This window comes from Chelmon rostratus, chromosome 5, assembly GCF_017976325.1.
Source record: "Chelmon rostratus isolate fCheRos1 chromosome 5, fCheRos1.pri, whole genome shotgun sequence".
In the NCBI taxonomy this organism is placed as follows: Eukaryota; Metazoa; Chordata; class Actinopteri; order Chaetodontiformes; family Chaetodontidae; genus Chelmon; species Chelmon rostratus.
In genome coordinates, this window is record NC_055662.1 from 3,099,775 (window position 1) to 3,119,505 (window position 19,731).

Sequence of the window (19,731 nt, forward strand, 5' to 3'; positions counted from 1 at the left end):
CAGAACTAAGAGTGAGTGCCACTGCTGTACTGATCAGTCTGGTGGTATCCAAAGCCTTATTCCCCTGTGCCATAGACCTCCATTGATGTCCAGAAATTCTTAAAAACGCTTGAAAGAGCCACACTGTTGGACGGGGTGACATGTCCCTTCATTAGCATGAATACACACACTGTGGTCCATTTGGACTTAATTCCACTTGCAGCGTCCTCCTGTTCCGTCCTCCAAATACTCACTAAAGCACCAAATGTGGATGAATCCACTGCTGAAAATAACTTTTTTACATGTATTTATTTCATTCCTAAATATCAAACTACAATTGTAAGCTGTTTTTAAAGATGCTCATCATCAGAAGGAAGATAACTCATACAGTATATTGAGTAGCTATAGTATTGGTATTATCTGACAATGCAGTAAATAGTCACTGCCGTCATGTGAATTCATCTTGGAGTTTTTCACAGTCTTTATATGCTTGCTTTTTTCTCTTGTGTCTGTGTGTAGCGTATGAAGTTCCTTGGGTTTGGCACCCTCAGTGTAAAACATTTAAATATAAGCATTCATTCATGGTCCCGTTGTAGGCCTACGTAATTCAGTGTACAAGTAAGCACTGGCATGATATGGTACATGTTCCGAACAATTTTTCACACATCTGCTTGTGAGTATTTCACGTTTGTGTGTAAAGTTTGAATTAAGTCTTGTCCAGCCTCTCAGATGTGTGTGTGTGTGTGTGTGTGTGTGTGTGGCAGTCCTGTGCATGACAAACTGGTCCAATTTCAGGCGTGTCGCGGCGGCCGGCTGATATTTGTCTCTTGCCGTTGTTGCGGCCCTTCCTTCCTCCTCCTCCACTTTTTAGTTTCCCCTCAGATTTGAATCGGCAGGGGGGCCGCGGTCTGCTCCCCCTCTGACAGCGCAGAAATAATTACAGTACAGCCTTCCCCCTTCGCTTGCCGTTATATTAGCCCTCTTATCAGGCTGCTGAGGGGGGTAGTTGATCAACTAAGGTCACTGTATCCTGACCACAGCACAACAGCTACACCGCCATTTGGAGATATGATAAATAAAAGCTGGGGGTTACGCTGCAACAACACTGTTATCTGCTACCGAGTGCTTTTTGTTTCATTCTCCTCCCTCCCTGCAACTCGTCTGTGTTTGTGTCTCCGGAGAAAAGAGGAGAAAGTTAAAGTAGCTGATGGAGAGAATATGGAAACCAGCGAGAGCGTCTGGTGATTTGGTGTAAATGATCAGTTGAAATAATAAATATGTCTGCACAACTCTGAAGCTTAAAGAAGAGCTGCACCTTCAGTTCACATGTGATGTGTTTTTTTTTCCTGGCCGCGCAGTGATAGCATGAGAGGTTAGGAGGGGGGGCTCGCTGTGGTTCTAAATGCAGCTACATTATTCTAAAAGCGGGTCGGAGACAGCAGCGCTGGCGTGAGCGGAGATAATAGATGCACCTACATTATCCTGAAGTGGCGGGGAAATTGAGGGGTTAGGAGGGTGAGCAGAACAGATGTGCTTACATTATTCTAAAGCCAGATTGATAGCGACTGGGGTCGAGGCGGAGAGTGTAAAAATAAATACATCTACATTATTCTGGAGTCATGTGAAAGCAAGAGGTTAGAGTGAGCGAGGAAAACAGATGCAGATACATTATTCTGGAGTCAAAGTGAAAATCCTAGAGGTGGAGGTGAAGCTGGAAACATGAATGCACCATTACTCTTCAGTTTAAGTGATAGTGAGAGGTTAAGGATGCAGGTTTAACTACATTATTCTCAACCTGAAAGAGCAAAGAGACAGGAAGACCACAGTCAGTGTGTGAGCGGCTGAATATAAATGGTTCTGTATGCTCTTAAAGGGAAGATCATATGGAGAGCAGAGGATTTGTAGAGTGTGCCTAAAGCAGACATTGAACTAAAGCCTGATACATAAGAGGTACGAGGGCTGTCACATTTTGGTCCAAACACATGGCAGAAAATTAAAATATTAAGTGTTCGCTGAAAATGCAAGCCTTGAGATTGTGGCTAGTTAGTATGTGCTTACATTAAAAAAGTGGGTGTTATCATATAAGGATAAATAGACATAATGGAATAACCAGGTGGTTGCTAAGATGTTACCAAGAGGTGAAGAGGAAATTTCTTTAAGGAATTGCACTAGTTGACTTTTGACAAGGCACACCTGTTAACTAGAAACCGTTGCAGGTGATGACCTCGTGAAGCTGGTTTAGATGATGAAGTGTGCAAAGAAAACAATAGCTATTTTGAAGAATCTAAAATATAGAACATATTTTACGTCAACACTTTTTGGTTTACAACATCATTCCACATATTCTTTCAGAGTTTTGACGTGTTCAGTATTAATCTACAATGTAGAGAATAATAAAGATAAAGAAAATCGCATCGGATGAGAAGGTGTGTCCAGTGGTTGTTATGGGTGGCATAGATGTTTGAGGTGTTTACTAGGAGGTTTTTAATACTAGTAATGATATTTAGTCAGAAATATTTAGGCATGTGATAACACCAATGCACTAGTTAAGGTCAATTACTTATAAACTCACTTACCTCAAATGGCAACAGCTCAGTTGGTGATGCTGCAATGACATAAATGAAAGCTCAACAGTGACAAAAAACTTGTGAAAGATGACAAAGATGTTGGCATTAAATTTGGGATAATTGAAAATGAAATCAATCATTTTTAAAATTATCCTACATTTGTAAAATCAGAACAATTCAACTCATCTCTGAAATTAATACTGATGATGATAAAAAATGTCTACCACTGTCAGAAAGGAGCACATTCAACTTTGTACATGAGTCTGCTGTTTGTGGTGGTGTTTTACTGGATTGCATGATATTGTAAGGTATGAAATTACTCACTCTCTCTCTCACACACACACACAGTGTGTATAAACTAAATATTTCTCTGGCGTCTCTTAATAAAGTCAGATGTGAATTTGTTCGTCTTTCACAGAAACCTGCAGCCAGAATATGACAGCTAGTCGATCCTGTGACAGCCACAATGCAAAGTGAGGCAGAGCCCCTTTTCTGACAGCACTCTGCCTATATGCTCAGTCTGCGTGTGTGTGTGTGTGTACAGTATATGCAGAGCTGATGTGAAACCTCCTGACAGTCTGTGAATCTGTTCCAGTCTCGACACTCAAAGAGTATCACTTTGATGTTCTGACAGACTGACTCGTTGGACAAATTAATAGATCTGGATAAGAGCCACACTTCTCACACAACACACAGCCGATTACAGGGACGTAGGACAGGTGGCAGGACAGGACAGGAACCTGGCTGTGGATTGGCTGCCTGTAGGTGAAACTGCGAGTTACCTTTTAACTGAGGACATGTTCCATGATTAAAGGAGGAAGGAAAGTTCTTAATCTTTTGTTTTCATATTAGCTGGTTGATCTGGTCTACCTTCATTGTAGAGATGGCTTACAGGAGCTGTGGTCAGAAGGTCATCGGTGCCTCTCGTCGTGGCAACGTAAGAACCTGCTGGTGGACACCAGCGGTGAAGGAAGCTGTCATGTAGAAGGAGAACTTTAGAGCGTGACTGACCCAGAGGTCTCCTGAAACAGCAGACAGGTACTGGGAGACCAGGGAGCTGCATCTTCAGCAGTCACTGAAGGAAACACCTGGGTGTGGGAGGAGTTCGGGGAGTATGGAGAAAGACTTCTGGTTGGCCTAAAGAAAGTTAGAAGTGGTAAGAAGTGTGGATGAGATCCCTCCTGAAATACTGAAGGCACTGGACATTGTTGGGCTGTCTTGGCTGACATGACTCTTCAGTGTTGTCTGGAGGTTGGGACATCTGGAGTGTTCTTTGTGTTGAAAGGAGCCAGCTGAGGTGGTTCAGGCATCTGATTAGGATGCTCCTGGGCGCCTTCCTTTGGAGGTTTTCTGGTCATGTCCAACAGGGTGGAGACCGAAGGGTAGACCCAGAACTCGCTGGAGGAAACTACACATCTCATCTGGCCTGGGAATGCTTCAGAATCCCTGAGGAGGACGTGGACAACATCGCTGCAGGGAGAGACTGGTGAAGTGGATAACCTTCAGTCTCCTGTATTCTGTTTTCAACAGACGATGAGTTCAAGTGATCTGTGATAATTAAAACCCAGTCCAACCACGGATGAGATACATTCCTTTATTGTAATTAAAGTTTTCAAACATCTGCTCTGCCACGCTGCAGGAATGCCAAAAGAGATTTAAAAAAATCTGCTCAGATAAAGCATTTTATCATCTGTGAAAACGAAAAAAATTAAATCAACTGAAAATTCTCAACCATTGCACATAATTAGGCGGCAAAAAATATGGAATAAAACACGGAATAAGATACAAAAGGTAGCAATCAACACAGTGTAATATGATTTAAGACTGAGGAGTAGATGGGATGAATTTTTTGGAAATATTTCCAGTTTTAATCTCAACTTTAATCTAATAAGGATGAAAAATGTCAGATTTGTATCTTCTCTGACAGATTCAGGACGTTGGATTCTATACTGATAATGAAGTGTGCTTTGAATTCAACAACAAAAAAAGAAAAAAATCAGGAAACAGATTCTGTTGAATTTGCAGTTAAATGTGTACAACTGCAGCCCTCACACTGATCAATACTAAAAGAAACAGCCAGTAAAAATAATCCTCACAGTCTGAGGCTGCTCTCTGGACGGACACACTCTGTCACCTGACAGTCACTCACTTCCTCCACACCTGAAACTACTCCTTCAAAGTCTCCTTCAACAGGAAATCCTTTATCTGAAATTCAATAAAACAAAATTCAAAACATGAAAGACTCCTGTTTGAGGAAAACAGACAGGAGGAAGAAAAACACAAGGCTCTGTTCACGATGCAAGCTTTCATACTCGGTTCTAAACTGTGGCTGAGTTCTAGTTTTGGATGTGACTGTTAATGTGTGTTTAACAGTCGGACACATTATTTGCTCTGAGTTGACAGACATTATTATACTTTTTAAACCCTCTAGTTGTGGCCTGATTCTTCCAGTTTGGACTGAAGCACTGAGTCATCAGCGAGGAAAACTGCTGCCTCCCAACCAGACATGGAACCAAAGCAAGACTGTTTTTAGCAGCTTAAGGCCTCATTCAGACAGGAAACCAAACTGATTATAGTACCAAGAGCAATGAAGAGGAGAAACTTCTTCCCCCTTTGGCACTTAGGAAGAAAAAACTACAATGATGTTACAGGTAAAAGCTGCATGGAACATGAAATGAGGTCAAAAGTGATTCTATAGAGTGATGCAAAGGGATTCAAAATCTTTGAAAACAAATCTTGTCTTGCTGGTTCCCCAAACCTCATTTTCCTATCAGAGCTGCGTGATCTACTGTTGGGTTGGAGAGGCAGTAAAGAGCATACAACACTGACAGTAAGCACTCATTTGGTGTCAACTAAATGTCCATTTAAATGACTATATTTCAGTTTGAAGTACGTCCTGGCGACCTGATGTTTTAAGAACAACAAATGCATCTCAGATTTAACTACATGTTCAGAGATAATCTGACCAGCAAATGACCAAATCAATCCTTACAGGGTTGTTTAAATTCTGAAATGCATCTCCGATGACCTTCAGCGCTGGATGGTTGCTTACTTCATCAGTGTTTACACTGGATTTGATTTGTTTTTCTATTTTGTGAATACTTTGTAATCACCTAGGATACAGATTAATTAAGGTGAAAATGCGGTCAGTGTGTTGAGGGAAGTTCACCATCATAGAATACATTAAGAACAGAGTTTAACCTTATTAACTATGGATATTGATCAGGCCTTTTGACACAGAAGAGAGATCTTAAAACCAAACAAATATAAAAAAGAGGCTTTTTCTAGATTTGGAAATTTTCAGCTGACAGGAGCAGTGAATTGAACCAAAAAGTGAGATTTTCCCTGCTCCGTTCGAACTGCCACAAAGAGGGAAGAAACAGAAAACGTTGCCTTCACTCACGATCATACAGCAACAAAAATAAGAGCGCTTGTTTTGAAAGGCATGATGGGAAGTGAGGGGACTGAACAGGTGACAGGAAGTACAATACACAAAATAGCAAAAGATGCAGTCAGTCGTCCTTCATCACTGACTCCGGATCAGTTTCACAGCTCATGTTCCAAACTCCAAAGTAAAACCACAGATATTCTGAATTGAAGACTCGTTTGGGGGATTTTAGTGGAGACACGTTCCCATGCTTAACTGCTGTTCTTAAAAAAAAAAAAAAAACTCAAAGGTGTCAAACCTGCGTTACCAGAGAAGTCAATTACAATTCCCAAAGAACACTGCACAACAAAACACATCCAATCACAGAACACAGATTCTGTTGCCGGGCAGGAAATAGTCGAGTGAAGTTAGAGATTTGAATTTTTCTGAATATGCTACAACTCTGACTTCACAGCTTTGACTCTAACCTTTTCCAGAGCAACTGCCACAGAGGCTCATGGGTACTGCAGTATTTAGGGTGAATGTATGGAAGCCCTTTCTTGCCAAGAAAAAACAGAAGAAACGATGAGTCAGGAATGATTAACATAACTACTGTCATGGTAAGTCAAAACCATTATAATGAAACTGAGCGTGGCGGATCATTCATATCAAGAATGATCCGCCACGCTTTCCTTTAGGTCCCCCTATTTAGCATTTTTACGCAGTATACAAACATTTATTATATTGTTTGAAACACACTATAATATAGTTGCGATCAGTTATAAGAACATTTAAGTGTTTACTAATATAAAGTTTTTGTGAACAATAATAACTTGTCCTATGAATTTTACAATTATTATAACTGTGTTTTGCTACATTTTCATTATGTTTGTACACCAGCCTCTACTTATGGGTGCCCACAGTATGTGTGTACAAGTGCTAAATAGGGGGACTTAAAGTAATGTTGTGTACATCTGAACCAAATTTTTTTAATTTCAAGAATCACTCGCTAGCTTTTTTCCTGGAGTTTTTGACCACGTAGCGACAGACAGAGAGAAACATTTTTGTAAAAGCAAACAGGCACCAGAAAGACTGGAAGTGGTGTGAGGCATTAAATACACACCCATTTATTTTTTCTGATAAAAGGCCTTTAGTGTCATGTAATTTTGACTTTAATTTTAAACCTGTCTTAAAACTCATTCAAGTCGCACAATAAATCTGATTTAGGCATCAAATCATTCTAATTTTACCTGACAATTTGTGTTTTTATCATTCCTAACTTTCATCTTTTTCTTTTTCATTTTAATGGTGGCAAAGTGCTCCCATACATCTGAAGACTGAACAGAGGGAAAAATACAGTAGCAGTTTATTGAGTGTAATTGGTCCACCCGCTTCTCCACTCACCCGTTCACCACGTGTCGGGTGAAAAAATAAATGAACAAAGTGCTCCAGTTGTGACAACTGACACCATAGAATAGAATAGAATAGAATATGTTTATGTGGTGAGGAAAGCCCTCACAAGGGTCATAGCTCTGCTGCGTGCTGCGTTCATGTTCTATGGGATTTTGATGTTTGAAAATAACACTCACTGCAGGTTTCATATTACAAAAAAAAAATAAAAACCAACATGGGAACTCAGACTTCGTTGATTTAGACCTTTAGCTAAGATTTCTTAAGCTCTGACAACTCCAAGAAGAAAACAGTATGAGGAGTGCAAACCTGCTATTATAATTCTGAAAGCGTCAATCATGAGAACAACAAGGACTCTCACAGGACGTCAACGCAACACTTTCAGTTCAGAAAGAACAGCAGACAGAAGAAAGAGGACTAAAAGACGGCGAACTGTGAATTCAAGAGAGTTTTGTTGTTGATTTTTTTAACTGCAGAAAAGTCACTCCGAGCTGATTCGCTGCCTCACTTCTCTTCTTCACTCTGGGCATAAACAAGAGGATGAGGGTGACCCGGGAGGACAGGTGCATTATGGGTAGAGCAGTTTGACCGGAGCCAGTCAGGACTGTCTGTTGTGTATGTGTGGACTCTATGAGATGGCCTTGGCCTCGGGTAAGAAGGCCTCCCAGTATTTTATCAGCTGTAGTAGAAAAAGAAAAAGAAAAGTATTCACTCTTCATTATTTTGCCATCTGGTGCTAGTTGCATGTACATTTGAGTAGTTAAAATGTTTATATATAAAAAAATCTTGAATGTTATTTAAATGATGTGTGACAAAATCACAAAGAAAAAAACACCATAAACAATTCCAAAATTTCAATTTAATTAAAAGATGTCATTTTAAAATCGGCAGCCACAGGCTTCCATGCATTTAGTCATCCAGTTATTATATATTAGTTTATATTGAACTATTTTGTTAAATTATATACAGCAGTATTTTGACTATAATATTAATATAAAACGAATCCTAAAATAATTAAAATAACGTTGTCTTTGTGTTTACCTGTTGTTGTGTCTGAACCAGTGACTCCAGATATTTGATAATGATGGTTTTAAAGTCCTTCACTCTCTCTTTCTGTTGAAAATAAACAAAGGATGAAAGACTTGAGTACACAGATAATCGTGAATTCATCCTTCTCATTCTCCATGCATCCATCCATCACGTCACTCACCTCAAACCTGCTGACTTCTTTGCGTATGGTTTTGGAGATTTGTTCAAAGTCTCTCTCTCCCTGCTGGACCTTCCCCTCCAGCTGAAACACACACACAGACACATGCACACACACACATACACACAGACACACACACATACACGCACACATAGGAAGACAATTTTTATGATTTGCATTTAAATTGGCATTTTGCATCCCCATGTCTGGTGAGGAATCGTGTTGGTCCATTTGAATAATTTGGTATATATTATAGTTCCTTCTATAATCCATCAGATTGCTACAGATGTTGGACTTTTGTCAGTTTACCTGAACTGCAGCAACTTTGACAGAAACACAAATCGTCCATACTGTATGACTCTACTGATTTTTGACTGACCGAAACCAGATTTTTGAGGCCTAAGAAAATTCAATTCTGAATTAATTATTCAACAAAACAGCATTTTAATCTCACACCTTTTACAACAGAAGCAAATCAAGTTTAAGAAGACTATAATGCAGTGTGAACGAACAGCTGACAGGAAGACCTCACAGATGTAACTGACTCCTCTGTATCCACTCTTATTTTCGGGTCACTTGAGCTTTAATGTTTCAAAGAATTACCGGCACACAGCGGTAATATACATTTAAACATTTTCTCCTTCAAATGTTGGTTTGATGATCATCTTTTAAAGACTTGAAGGAGAAAACATACAACTCACTTTATTACCCATAAACATTTCCTGCAGCAAGTTTGTAAGATTTGTAAAACAATGAATTGATAATTGTGAAATTGAGCTGATGTACTTTTATTCTGGCTACTCTGACCAGCACTAACCTAAACTAACAGTCATAAAAGAAGAAGTCTTCCCTTTATTTCAATCCCTGTAATGAACTAGCTGAGCAGTGTTGATACAGTTAGTTTAGTTTAATGGATAGTTTGTTAATTGAAGTTATTGATATTAACTGAACTAACTCAACAACCATCTGGTTAAATGAGTCTTTGAAAGACTGAAAAAGTTTTCATGGAAAAAGACTAAAAAAAAAACTATACAAGCCATGTGGATGTTAAAAAAAATCTGTCTGACTAGATGATCTACGCTGTCACATGAAAGGGTTTGTCTGGTATTTTTTAGGCTAAAATTTGGACCATTTTCAACAATTTCAACCCCGATGCTCAGAAAAACACTTTCAGAAAGTTATTGTAAAAGGCAAATTGGAGAAAATCTGACCTGCTCTGACAAACAAATTCATGTGACTGTGATGGTTTAATAGCAGGATAAACAAAAAATTAAATGGTGTCGTGATAATATTCAACTAAACAATGATAACGAGGGGAACCAAACGATACAGTGAGGCAAAGAAAAGGTGTGAAGCAGGCAGTCAGGCAGGTGGACACAGAGCTGCAGACAGACAGACAGAGAGACAGACAGACAGACAGACAGACAGACAGACGGGGCAGGTCCTACCTCCTCAATCTCCTGGTTGCAGGAAGGCATGGCAGGGAAAACGCAACAAAATTTAAGAGGCAGGAAAAAAATGTTCAGAGCTTCCAAAATCAAAGAGGAAGATCCAGAGACATGAGCAAACAAAACCACGAGCCAAAAGGAAAAGTCCTCCCTGAAACAAGCTGGTGTCCACCTGAGGCTCTACCTGGATGAGGTGTGCAGTGTTTCGATTTGTCAGGCCACGAGTGCAGAGGCCAAAAACTGAATCACATGTTCAGTAGAAGGAAATCTAAAAAACTGCCATAGTCTGACTCTTTTGCAATATTTTCTTTCAATTATTTCCTATTATTTTATTCAGGCCGAGTTCTTGTACTGCACTTTGCGCAAAGACATATTTTAGCTTATTTTGTTAAATGTAAAAAATGTTCTTTTGTTGAAAATCTGTTTAAATTGAGCAAGGTTTGGCATTTGAAGAAATACTTTAACATTTTTGGAAAAGACTGTCTTTCTCTCCAGGAATGGGAAGAGAAGATTTCACATCTTTGAGTAAAGTATGGAGCTCCAGTTAGGACGTAGCTAGCCGGGCTTAGCATAAAGACTGGACGCAGGAGAAACAGCTTTCCCAGCTGTGCTCTAATTCAAACACGCACACACCGACGCCTCCAAAGCTCAGCGACTAACATGCTGTGCCTCGTTTGTTTTATCCGTGTACACACACACACACACACAGAAATGTGCAAACGTGGGTTTACTGATTAGGGGGAGTTACAAGCTGCAACTATTTCTTCATGAACAACAATCTCCATCCACCTGAAATGAGCTAAAATCTAAGATGTCATCGGTTTTCAGTACTCACACTAATTATTTCACCTTCGCTGGGAGCTCTGATGTGTATAAATCAGAGCACTGTAGCTTTTAATAGGAGCTTCTTGTGTTTTTCTTTAGTTGTACAGCTCGCTTCTGATCTCATCGCAGCAGCAGCATCAATATCATCTTAAAGCATCAGCAGTGAACATCAGGTCTGGTGTCGCTCCCTCACATTCACACACACACACACACACACACACAGATGCTGCAGCACACGTCAGGGCTTTCAGTAAAGGCTGTAACCTTGATGAACCACCCCACACAGGCATGAAAATGTTGGAAAAATGTTCATATTAATTTGGATCATTTGGATTTTTTAATTGTTTTAACAGCTGTATGTTGGAGGGTTTTCCTACATCATGATGTAAAAGCTGTTTCCTAAGATTGTGATATTCCTCCAGGGGATAAATTCTGATAACGATTAAATTTCTTTCTTACATTTTTGTGGTCTTCAAATTGTCAAATTTAAACCCTCCAAGTCTAAATAACACTGGTACCCTCCTTTAAAAAACACATTATATGTACCTTTAAATTACAAAAATGAATCCACAAATTTACAGAAAAAAATCTGTAATTATGATTTAAGAATTAAAACTAAAATCAAAACATCGTCCGGAATTAAAACCACGCCTCTGATTTTATTGATTTTAAGATTTGGAGGAATTTCTAAGAACAGAACAGTGTCCTTGCAGACAGACAGCAGCAGATTCACAGCAGCAGTGGTTCAAACTGTGTGTCTGTTGTTCCTGTTTGGTGCCCACAGGGGGCAGTGTGGGTTAAGAATCTGACAGACCTTGAACACACCACTGTGTGTTATATCACTGAGCTGTGAAAGTCTGATATGATTTAGTGCAAAGCAACTGCCCTCACTTAAGAAAATTACACATTTTTTCTGTGTTCATTTGAATATACTGACTGGATGTACATACTGTGCTACATTGGCACCGCATGAAGCTCATTTATAAAGAAACGTGAAACAGACGAAATGACAGCAGAGATAAAACAGTACGATCATGTTTCCATGTGTGAATGTATTGTACATGGCACAGGTGTGAGAGTGTGTATGTGTGAGCGTGAGCACATATCTATAAATATGTGGAATTGAATAAGAGGATCTATTTAAAACACACCTGTGTCCACACCTTTGCTGTTGTTTGAGCCATAATTTCCCCCGAGCAGAGAAAACTTTTTTCATAGAGGTGATGAGACGCTTCATATGTGCGACGATGTGACTTGACGGTTCCACCGTTTGTTTGTCAGCAGGATTACAGAAAACTACTGACGCGATTTTCAGGAAACTTGGTGGAAGAATGCACCAAGGGCATGGGGAGAAGACATTCAATTTTGGTAGCAGTAATCCTCTGGGGTAGCCGACACAGGTAGCTGCTCAAACTTGAGACAGAAAGCAGTCGTTATGGAGCACTGGGGGACCATGACTGTAGCATTATAACAATGCTTTTTTTACAAATTAAGGTGTGGCTATGGAAACAGAAATACACACATATCATGCAGCTAAGTGAAATGTGAAATTCTAACAGTTTTGGAAATATACCCTGGCATATATATAGTGGCGTTTTTGTTTTTTTTTTTTTAATTAGACAGCTTAAGATGGACCGAGTCTCAAATGCTCTCCCGAGCTTTTTCCCTTTTTTTGTTGCTGTGAGTAGGATAACAGATGTGTTCGTCTGGAGGAAAAGGAAACTACACGGCAACCCCAGCAGCCAGGCAGCAGAAAAGAAGAAGGCTGAACAGTTTCTGCTGCTTTCACAGGAGGCTGTTTGCAGAAATCCCTCCCTCTGCTGCCAATCCCTTCTACAAAATATTTCCGCATGACTTTCCAGGTTCGTGTTCACAAAGTCACTCTCTCTTTGCATCACTGACTATAAATGTATGAAGATGTCCCATCTCGGGCATTAACGTGTTGTCTGCAGCAGCTGTTCTCCAGGTTTCCAGCAGCAGCAGCAGCGTGCAGTAAAACTCTTTTCTCTTTTTTTGACTTTAGAAAAAGCCGCTGTGTGTTTTCTGTTGGCTGTTGTCAAGGCGTGAACCAAAACCCGACTCCTGACAGGCGGCAAAACTCATGTTGGCTCCGAATAAATGTTGGTTGTAACTCTACTGCGATCTGTCCTCGCCTGCAGCTTCTGACAGCCTCCCCCCAAAACTCCCCCGTCCTCCTCCCAACGCCCCACATCTGACAGCTCCTCCGCTCTAATACCAGACCCCCGACCACGCCAACCCTGTCTGCGCGTGTGTGTTTGTATCCTGACAGAGAGGATGAATTTGTGCGGTGACAGCTTCAACAGATGCTCTAATAAAGTACTTTTCTACTCTCTCCTGCTCTTGTTTGTCGTACTGAGTTCATGTGAAGTCTGCAGACTGAACGAAAACAAGATTTCTAGACTAAAAAAAAAAAAAAAGAAAAAACTTTTCACATGACTGAGCTGCAGAGGTGCGCTTGTTTAACTGACTGGACACACCTACAGCCTCAGAGAGGGGGGGGGTGATTCCTGGGAGCAACTAGGATTTGAACTATTAAGTGTGGGAACACACATCATGACCACACTCACAACAATAATATGGTAAATAATTATCAATTGTACTAATTATTGTTATATAAGTGAAAATAAAAAGCGAAAAGAAGAAACTTCAACAAGTCCGAGGACAAAAACAATACAATCATGACTGCAGGTGCAATGACGCCAATCATAAGACGTCACAGTTTCAACATGCTTCTGTGCTGCTCTTCAGGTGCTCGCCCTCCAAAACCTCCGTTTTTGTTTTGTTCTGGTGTTTCCACCAAAACAGTTCTATTGAAACCTATCTGACAGAAGGAACATGATCATTCATTTGGAGCTGTGTTTGTGTCCACCTGGTGGGTGTAAATCCAATATTCCCTCTCTTTTAGCTCCGTGTTTGGTCCTGAGGGAAATACTTGGCTCTTTAGCTGCTGGTGTGCACGGTGGGACTTTACGGCTACGACAGTACAGTTCTGGACTGAACAGCTACACAATGAGCTGGACCTCCCTCTAAAGCTCCATGAAGCAGAGCGGAGCTGCAGATCAGCTGATAATCCTCTGTGGGTTCATCACCATCACCTTCTCATTGTCACTTTATTCTCCAGTGTCATCTAATACAAGACATCTCACACTGTTACTGCCTCTCCGTACGGCTGGGCTCACACCTCTTTCACTGTGGTCTCCTGTGATTTGCTTTCCTTTCTATCAGGACGTACCTGTTGCTTTCTCTGCTTTACTGTATATTTGTGTTTTGCATATTTTAACTAGTATCTAACAGTGTCGTTTTGCATCCCACAGATGATCTTGACGAACATTTCCGTGTCTATTTGATCCCATTATATGCACTTCAAAGCTTAAATCCATTTCCAGAAATGCTTATTATTTAAATATTTGCTGTTAATTAAACTAATAAAATCAAATCCAATGTGCGGGTTATTCTCATCATTAGTCTAAAGCATTTATTTCACTGCTTTTGGCTTTTCTTCTATCGTGCTCAACATGACATTAAAATCTGTATTACTGCTGTTATAATTAAGGCTGCACTCATGATTTAACTGATTTCAACTGCTTTGATGACTGTTTACATTCATCCACCCGTCTTTCTCCCCATCCCTCCCTCCGTCTATCTCACCTCTTTGATCTCGTCTTTGGCCTGCTGCAATTTGTCTGGTTTGTTGGTGAACTGCAGTTTGGCTTCAGCTTCTCGTTTCTTCTGCAGGAGCATCTGACTGTCCTGCCACTTCTGCCACGTCTTCATACGGTGGTCGAACACACCCTGCAAACACACGCACACACACAGTTTAATACACAGCAAATGTTCCAGGAGTACACACAGCAATAAAAAAATGACTGCACTGTGTGCGAAGAACAGACACCACTTTCCAATCACAGGACACATTCTTCATTTATCACTGGCAGCTTTTTATTTTTTTCAATTTGACAACATCTGCAGAACACAGTTGGAGTTATTTCTGGTTTTTGTCTTCATTGTCCTAAATAAAACCCAGTGTAGTCTACAGAGGGTTTGAGGCTCTCGCAGGTTAAAGGTTGCACACGGTTCCTGTGGTATGTGGTCTGTGTTCCTCTCGGTACAGTGAAGCAGAATCTACCAGCTGACCCGCTCGTACCTTGACGGCAGTGATGAGGCGGACGTAGTCGCCCAGTAACTCAGAGAAGAGGTAGAAGTCTGCGTTGGCCTGGTCCTGGTGCAGCTGGTCGATCTTCTCCTCCACCTCGGCCAGCTGGGACAGAGCTCGGGACAGAGCCGTGTGGTCCTCGCTGTTTCCCAACATGGCCGCCGACTTGGCGAACTGCGCCGTGTTCACCGACAGCTCTGCGGAGGAGACGACGGGAGAAATTCAGAGTCAGGTGCTAAAACGTGGTGCAGTGCACGCCATAGGTCCTAATGTCCCAATGCATCTGCTTTTTGATGTCTCCCAAAGATCAAATTAATACAAATGTTTGCTGCCATTAAAATAAGACTGTCCTGTTCTTGCTCTGCCCTCAACTAAAAAAGGGGTTGAAGTGCAGACTGAAGTGACTGGAGGTGAATCTGATAACCAGTGTGTTAAACGTAAAGTTGAGCAACAAACTGAAACGCCATATTCCCAGTTTCTACATTATTTTCACTATTTGAGGTTTGACAGGCGCTCATTTAGCTTCGTCTTCTTCTACAATGTTATAATGACACCTGGCTGGAGCATTAGCACCACCTACTGATTATCATGATGAACCAACTCCTAACAGTCACATAACAGTAGTGGATGGACACATTAACTTTAATTTTCTTTTGCACATTTTCTGAAAATATGGTTAAAATTTGCGTTTCATTGAGATGGAAACCAGGACACACACACACCTGCACATGCACACACACACATACACCTGCACATGCACACACACACACACACACACACACACACACCTGCACATGCACACACACAGGGCATCATACCTTTCCTGTGGCAGACCAGAGACTCCACACTGGCATGAAGTTTCCTCAGCTGAACATCCAGATTCTCAAAATGCTGCTGCTTCTCCTCAAACCACTGAGAGAGACAGAGAGACAGACAGACAGAGACAGACAGACAGAGAGACGGACAGACAGACAGACAGAGAGACAGAGACACAGAGACAGACAGACAGAGAGACGGACAGACAGACAGACAGAGAGACAGAGACACAGAGAAAGACAGACAGAGAGACAGACAGACAGACAGACAGACAGAGAGACAGACAGACAGACAGAGAGACAGAGAGACAGACAGACACCAGAGTTCAGTCAGAAGCTGTCAGCTGATGCTAACCTTGTGCTTTAAGCTATGTCATCTTTTCTTCCTTCCTGCCCTGACTCCCTACTGCCATATTTGCGTCCTTTCTTTCTTCCTCTTAACTTCCTGAGTTCCATGTTTCCCTTCCTTTCTTCTCATCCCGTCTTTCTCTCTCTTTCCTCCTTACCTCTTTCTTGATTCCATCCTTCCTCCACATCCCTACTTCCCTTCTCATCTTCTCTACATCCTTATTTCCCTTTCTCCCTTTCTTCCTTTCTGATGTAGATCCACTGTTTCCTATAGCAACACTTCCCTACTTTGTTCCTCCATCTTTTCTTTCTCCGTTCCTTCTTGGCTCCTTGAATACCAACTAGTTCAAAACTTCCAAGCTTCATTCATAACATCGAGGTTCAATGCAGTGTGTAGTGTTTTTTTTTTCTTTTGCATGTCTGTTCATTCTGTTAAACCAACAGATAAAGAGGTCACACTGATATTATGAGTTTTATACCACCTGCAGATTTAGATTCCAGTGTTAACTGCAATTGTTTCTGACTCATGTGATCCAGTCATCAGTAACTTCAGATCATTGTAAAGTCCAAAAGTTCAGAAAAGAAATTCAGCAGAGCCATACTTTCATCACTCCTGTCATTCCTCCAGCCTTCCTGAGACCTCTGTCTCTCCTCTCCTCTTCCCTCTCTTTTTCTTCCCGTCTACCCACTCTTGGCTTCCTGTACCTCCTGATCGTTCCTTCCTTTTATCATTCCCCTCAACCTGCCATCTTCTCTCCTTCCTCTTCTCCTCCCTCCTTCACTTACAGCGTCTGACTCGTTCATCTTGATGGTCATCTTGTTGACGGCGTCTGCTGCCTTGTTGACCATTCGGAGAAGCCCGGCGCTGCTCAGAGCCTGAGTGCTGACCGCCCGCGGCAACTGGACGACAACAACAAAACAAAAACAAAACAGCCAATCAAACAAGCAGGATGAGCAGTTCAACTGGGGAACAGACAGACACTGATTTCTAGCTCACTTCCCCTTTTTTAGGTGTATTTGATAGTAAGACACTTCCCTGTTTTCTGATCCGCTCGCATTTTAATCTGCTTTTGATGCAAACTTCCTTGTCTTGATAAATTCAGCATAATGTCAGTTTCCACAGAACTAACTCCATCTGTAGAGAACACGTTCTCTGTTCAACACTAATTATTTCCAGTTGCTTTGATTTGGCTGTTTTTTAGCTCACCATCAATAAAACTAAACACTTCCTGCACTGATGTTCCACATTAAGCCTTAAGGTGGTTTAAAGACCTTCCATTGCTGCTCCGTTTTGTGATTTCAAACATCTGCAGGAAGCGTTGAGCCGACAGCAAATCTGTGGAAATTTGTTCATACTGAATATGAGCCGTTATAGTACAGGTAATTCCACCTGGACTTATTAGAGTCCAGTCATTATTCATTTCTACTATTATTTGAGGCCTAGCTCATATTTGAGGCTTTGTAGTATTCACTACAATTGTGTCATCTCTTCTTCTTTCTTTAGCGGTTTTCTGCTCTTTCATTTTACTGTTTGTTTTTCACTTGGATCTTTATCTTGGTCTGTTTCTGCAGCTGCTGCTTTTACTTCTTGTTTTCCTTTGCTTTTCTCTTGTTACCGTTTCTATTTCTTATCCTTCTTTGTCACTCATTTTCTGTTTGGTTCATGATGAACAGAAAGGCTTTGATTTAAATTTCTTTCAGTTTTCTCTTTAATTCGATCTTTCATTCTCTACTTTCACCATTTAGCTTGTAACACCCTCATCAGCTTCACCGATTCATAGTTTCTTTCCATCTTCCACAATTTTTGTCTGTGTTTCTCTTTATTTCATGTTAATCGGTTATCTTTGTATTTTTTTTCTTTCTTTGGCTCTTTTCATCCCTCAATTTCCACAAATCATGCTTGTCTTCAAATCTTCACTGCATTTGCTTTCTTTATTTCCTCTCTTGTCCATTTTTTAATCACTTTATTTTTGTCCTTCCTTCACGATTCTTCTTCCTTCCTTTGATATTTCCTTTCTTTTGCTGGCTGTTTCGCTCAGTTTCTCCTGCTTCTTTCCTCTTTTCTACACCCTCTTTCTTCCCATCTCTACCTCCATCACAGCTCTCTCCTCCCCTCTGGTTGTAATGTGTCCCACGTTTTAGCTCCAATCAGATTTAATGTAGCTGCTTTATGTGCCGAGCAACTTTAACAGCCGCAAAAACCGACTCAGAACCGGCCCCGTCACTCTGAAAACCCGGACGTCCGTCTGAAAATAGGCTCATTTTTCTTCATTTTGGAAAACTTTACTTTTTCCCTGGACATGCGGGGTTTTCCTCTGACGCTGGAGCAGATTTACCCCCCTTTCCCCACCCTCCAATCTCATTTAATGGAAGCGGCAGCAGCCAGGGGACAGCTCGGTCCCCGGGGCCCTTGCTGACGGGGGGACGAATGTAAATGTGCGGGCGGGGGGTAAAAATAGCTTTCAATTGCACCCCACTCCCACCTCCTCTGGTTGTGTTTCATTAAGCGGGCCGGACGGACCGACACGCTCGGTCAAGCGTCCGAGTGATTCATCTGTTAAATCGGTGACATGAGGCCATTTATTCTGGACCCAACAACCGCCGGCTCTCCCACCACATGACCACCAACAGTTAGGTGGGTTGCAGAGGAGGGAGATGAAGAGGAGGAGGAGGCGGGGGGAGCTGGACCGTTTGAAGCAACAAGACGAAATGTTACAGAGGATTTAGTCAGGGTGGACGATAAAATGAGGAAACAGGAAACACCACAGGCCCTTAAACCCTGAGGCAGTTTTTAGAGGCTCGGCCTGCAGGCACTGACTCGTCGCTTTGACCTTGTCGGGATGTTTCGCTGCTTGTTGAGAAAAAGAAGTGAAGAGATGGGAAACCTCAGGCAGAGTTTTTTGTCTCTTTTGGAGGTCGGTTATTTGGTTTTGCCCCATTTGAGGCAGGGGCTGAGACTCAGTTATTTGATCAGTCTGTCTGTGACATCTCAACACTGCTGCTCAGATTACCAGGACATTAAGTGGATATTAATGGTGCTCACAGGATGGAGCATTCATGACCCCATGACCTTTCCACCAGTGTCACTCTGTAAGCCGGTATCCATTATAGCGTCCACACAGGTCAGTCCTGCAACGCTTTTCTTCCTTAAAAGATCTAGTGTGTAGTTAGTCTTAATAAATTTAATATCTAATGTACTGCAGTCTACAGCCTGTGTTTTCAGCTCTGAGGCTGAGTTCGAGTGTCCAGGTGAAAATGAAACTCCAGAAATGAAACAGGACTTCAGTCGAAGGCAGATGTGTGGTCTGAAAGAAGCAAACTGCAGCTTGCAGGTTTTGTTGATTTTCTGCAGTGAGGCACTGATGAAGATGAAGTTGCAGACTGAAGTCCACTTTTAAAGGCTGACTGGACTTTTAAAGACATTAAGAGCTGCTGCTGAAATGAAATCGCTTCAGTAGGGAAACAAAGAAGCACAGATCTGAATGTCTGTTGCTAACAGGACTGTGGAGGTTTGTTGTGTCCTGCTTGTGCAGATTCACTGATGCTAATCTGTTAAACGCATTTTTGTGTTCTTCCGGTAAAATGTGTAGT

At 41.4% G+C, this 19,731-nt stretch overlaps 1 protein-coding gene across 1 annotated transcript in view; it reads right to left on the minus strand.

The window, feature by feature from the left end:
* Positions 1-4,134: 4,134 nt before the first annotated feature.
* snx2 (sorting nexin 2) overlaps positions 4,135-19,731 on the minus strand; it is a 28,128-nt gene continuing 12,531 nt past the window's right edge. Inside the window, exons 9-15 of the mRNA XM_041937288.1 lie at positions 16,927-17,040; positions 15,796-15,889; positions 14,969-15,174; positions 14,473-14,616; positions 8,534-8,614; positions 8,365-8,436; positions 4,135-8,002 (exon numbers count right to left, since the gene is read on the minus strand). Coding sequence (XP_041793222.1) covers positions 7,952-8,002; positions 8,365-8,436; positions 8,534-8,614; positions 14,473-14,616; positions 14,969-15,174; positions 15,796-15,889; positions 16,927-17,040 — 762 coding nt within the window. The 3' untranslated portion in view covers positions 4,135-7,951. The remainder of the gene's footprint in view (positions 8,003-8,364; positions 8,437-8,533; positions 8,615-14,472; positions 14,617-14,968; positions 15,175-15,795; positions 15,890-16,926; positions 17,041-19,731) is intronic.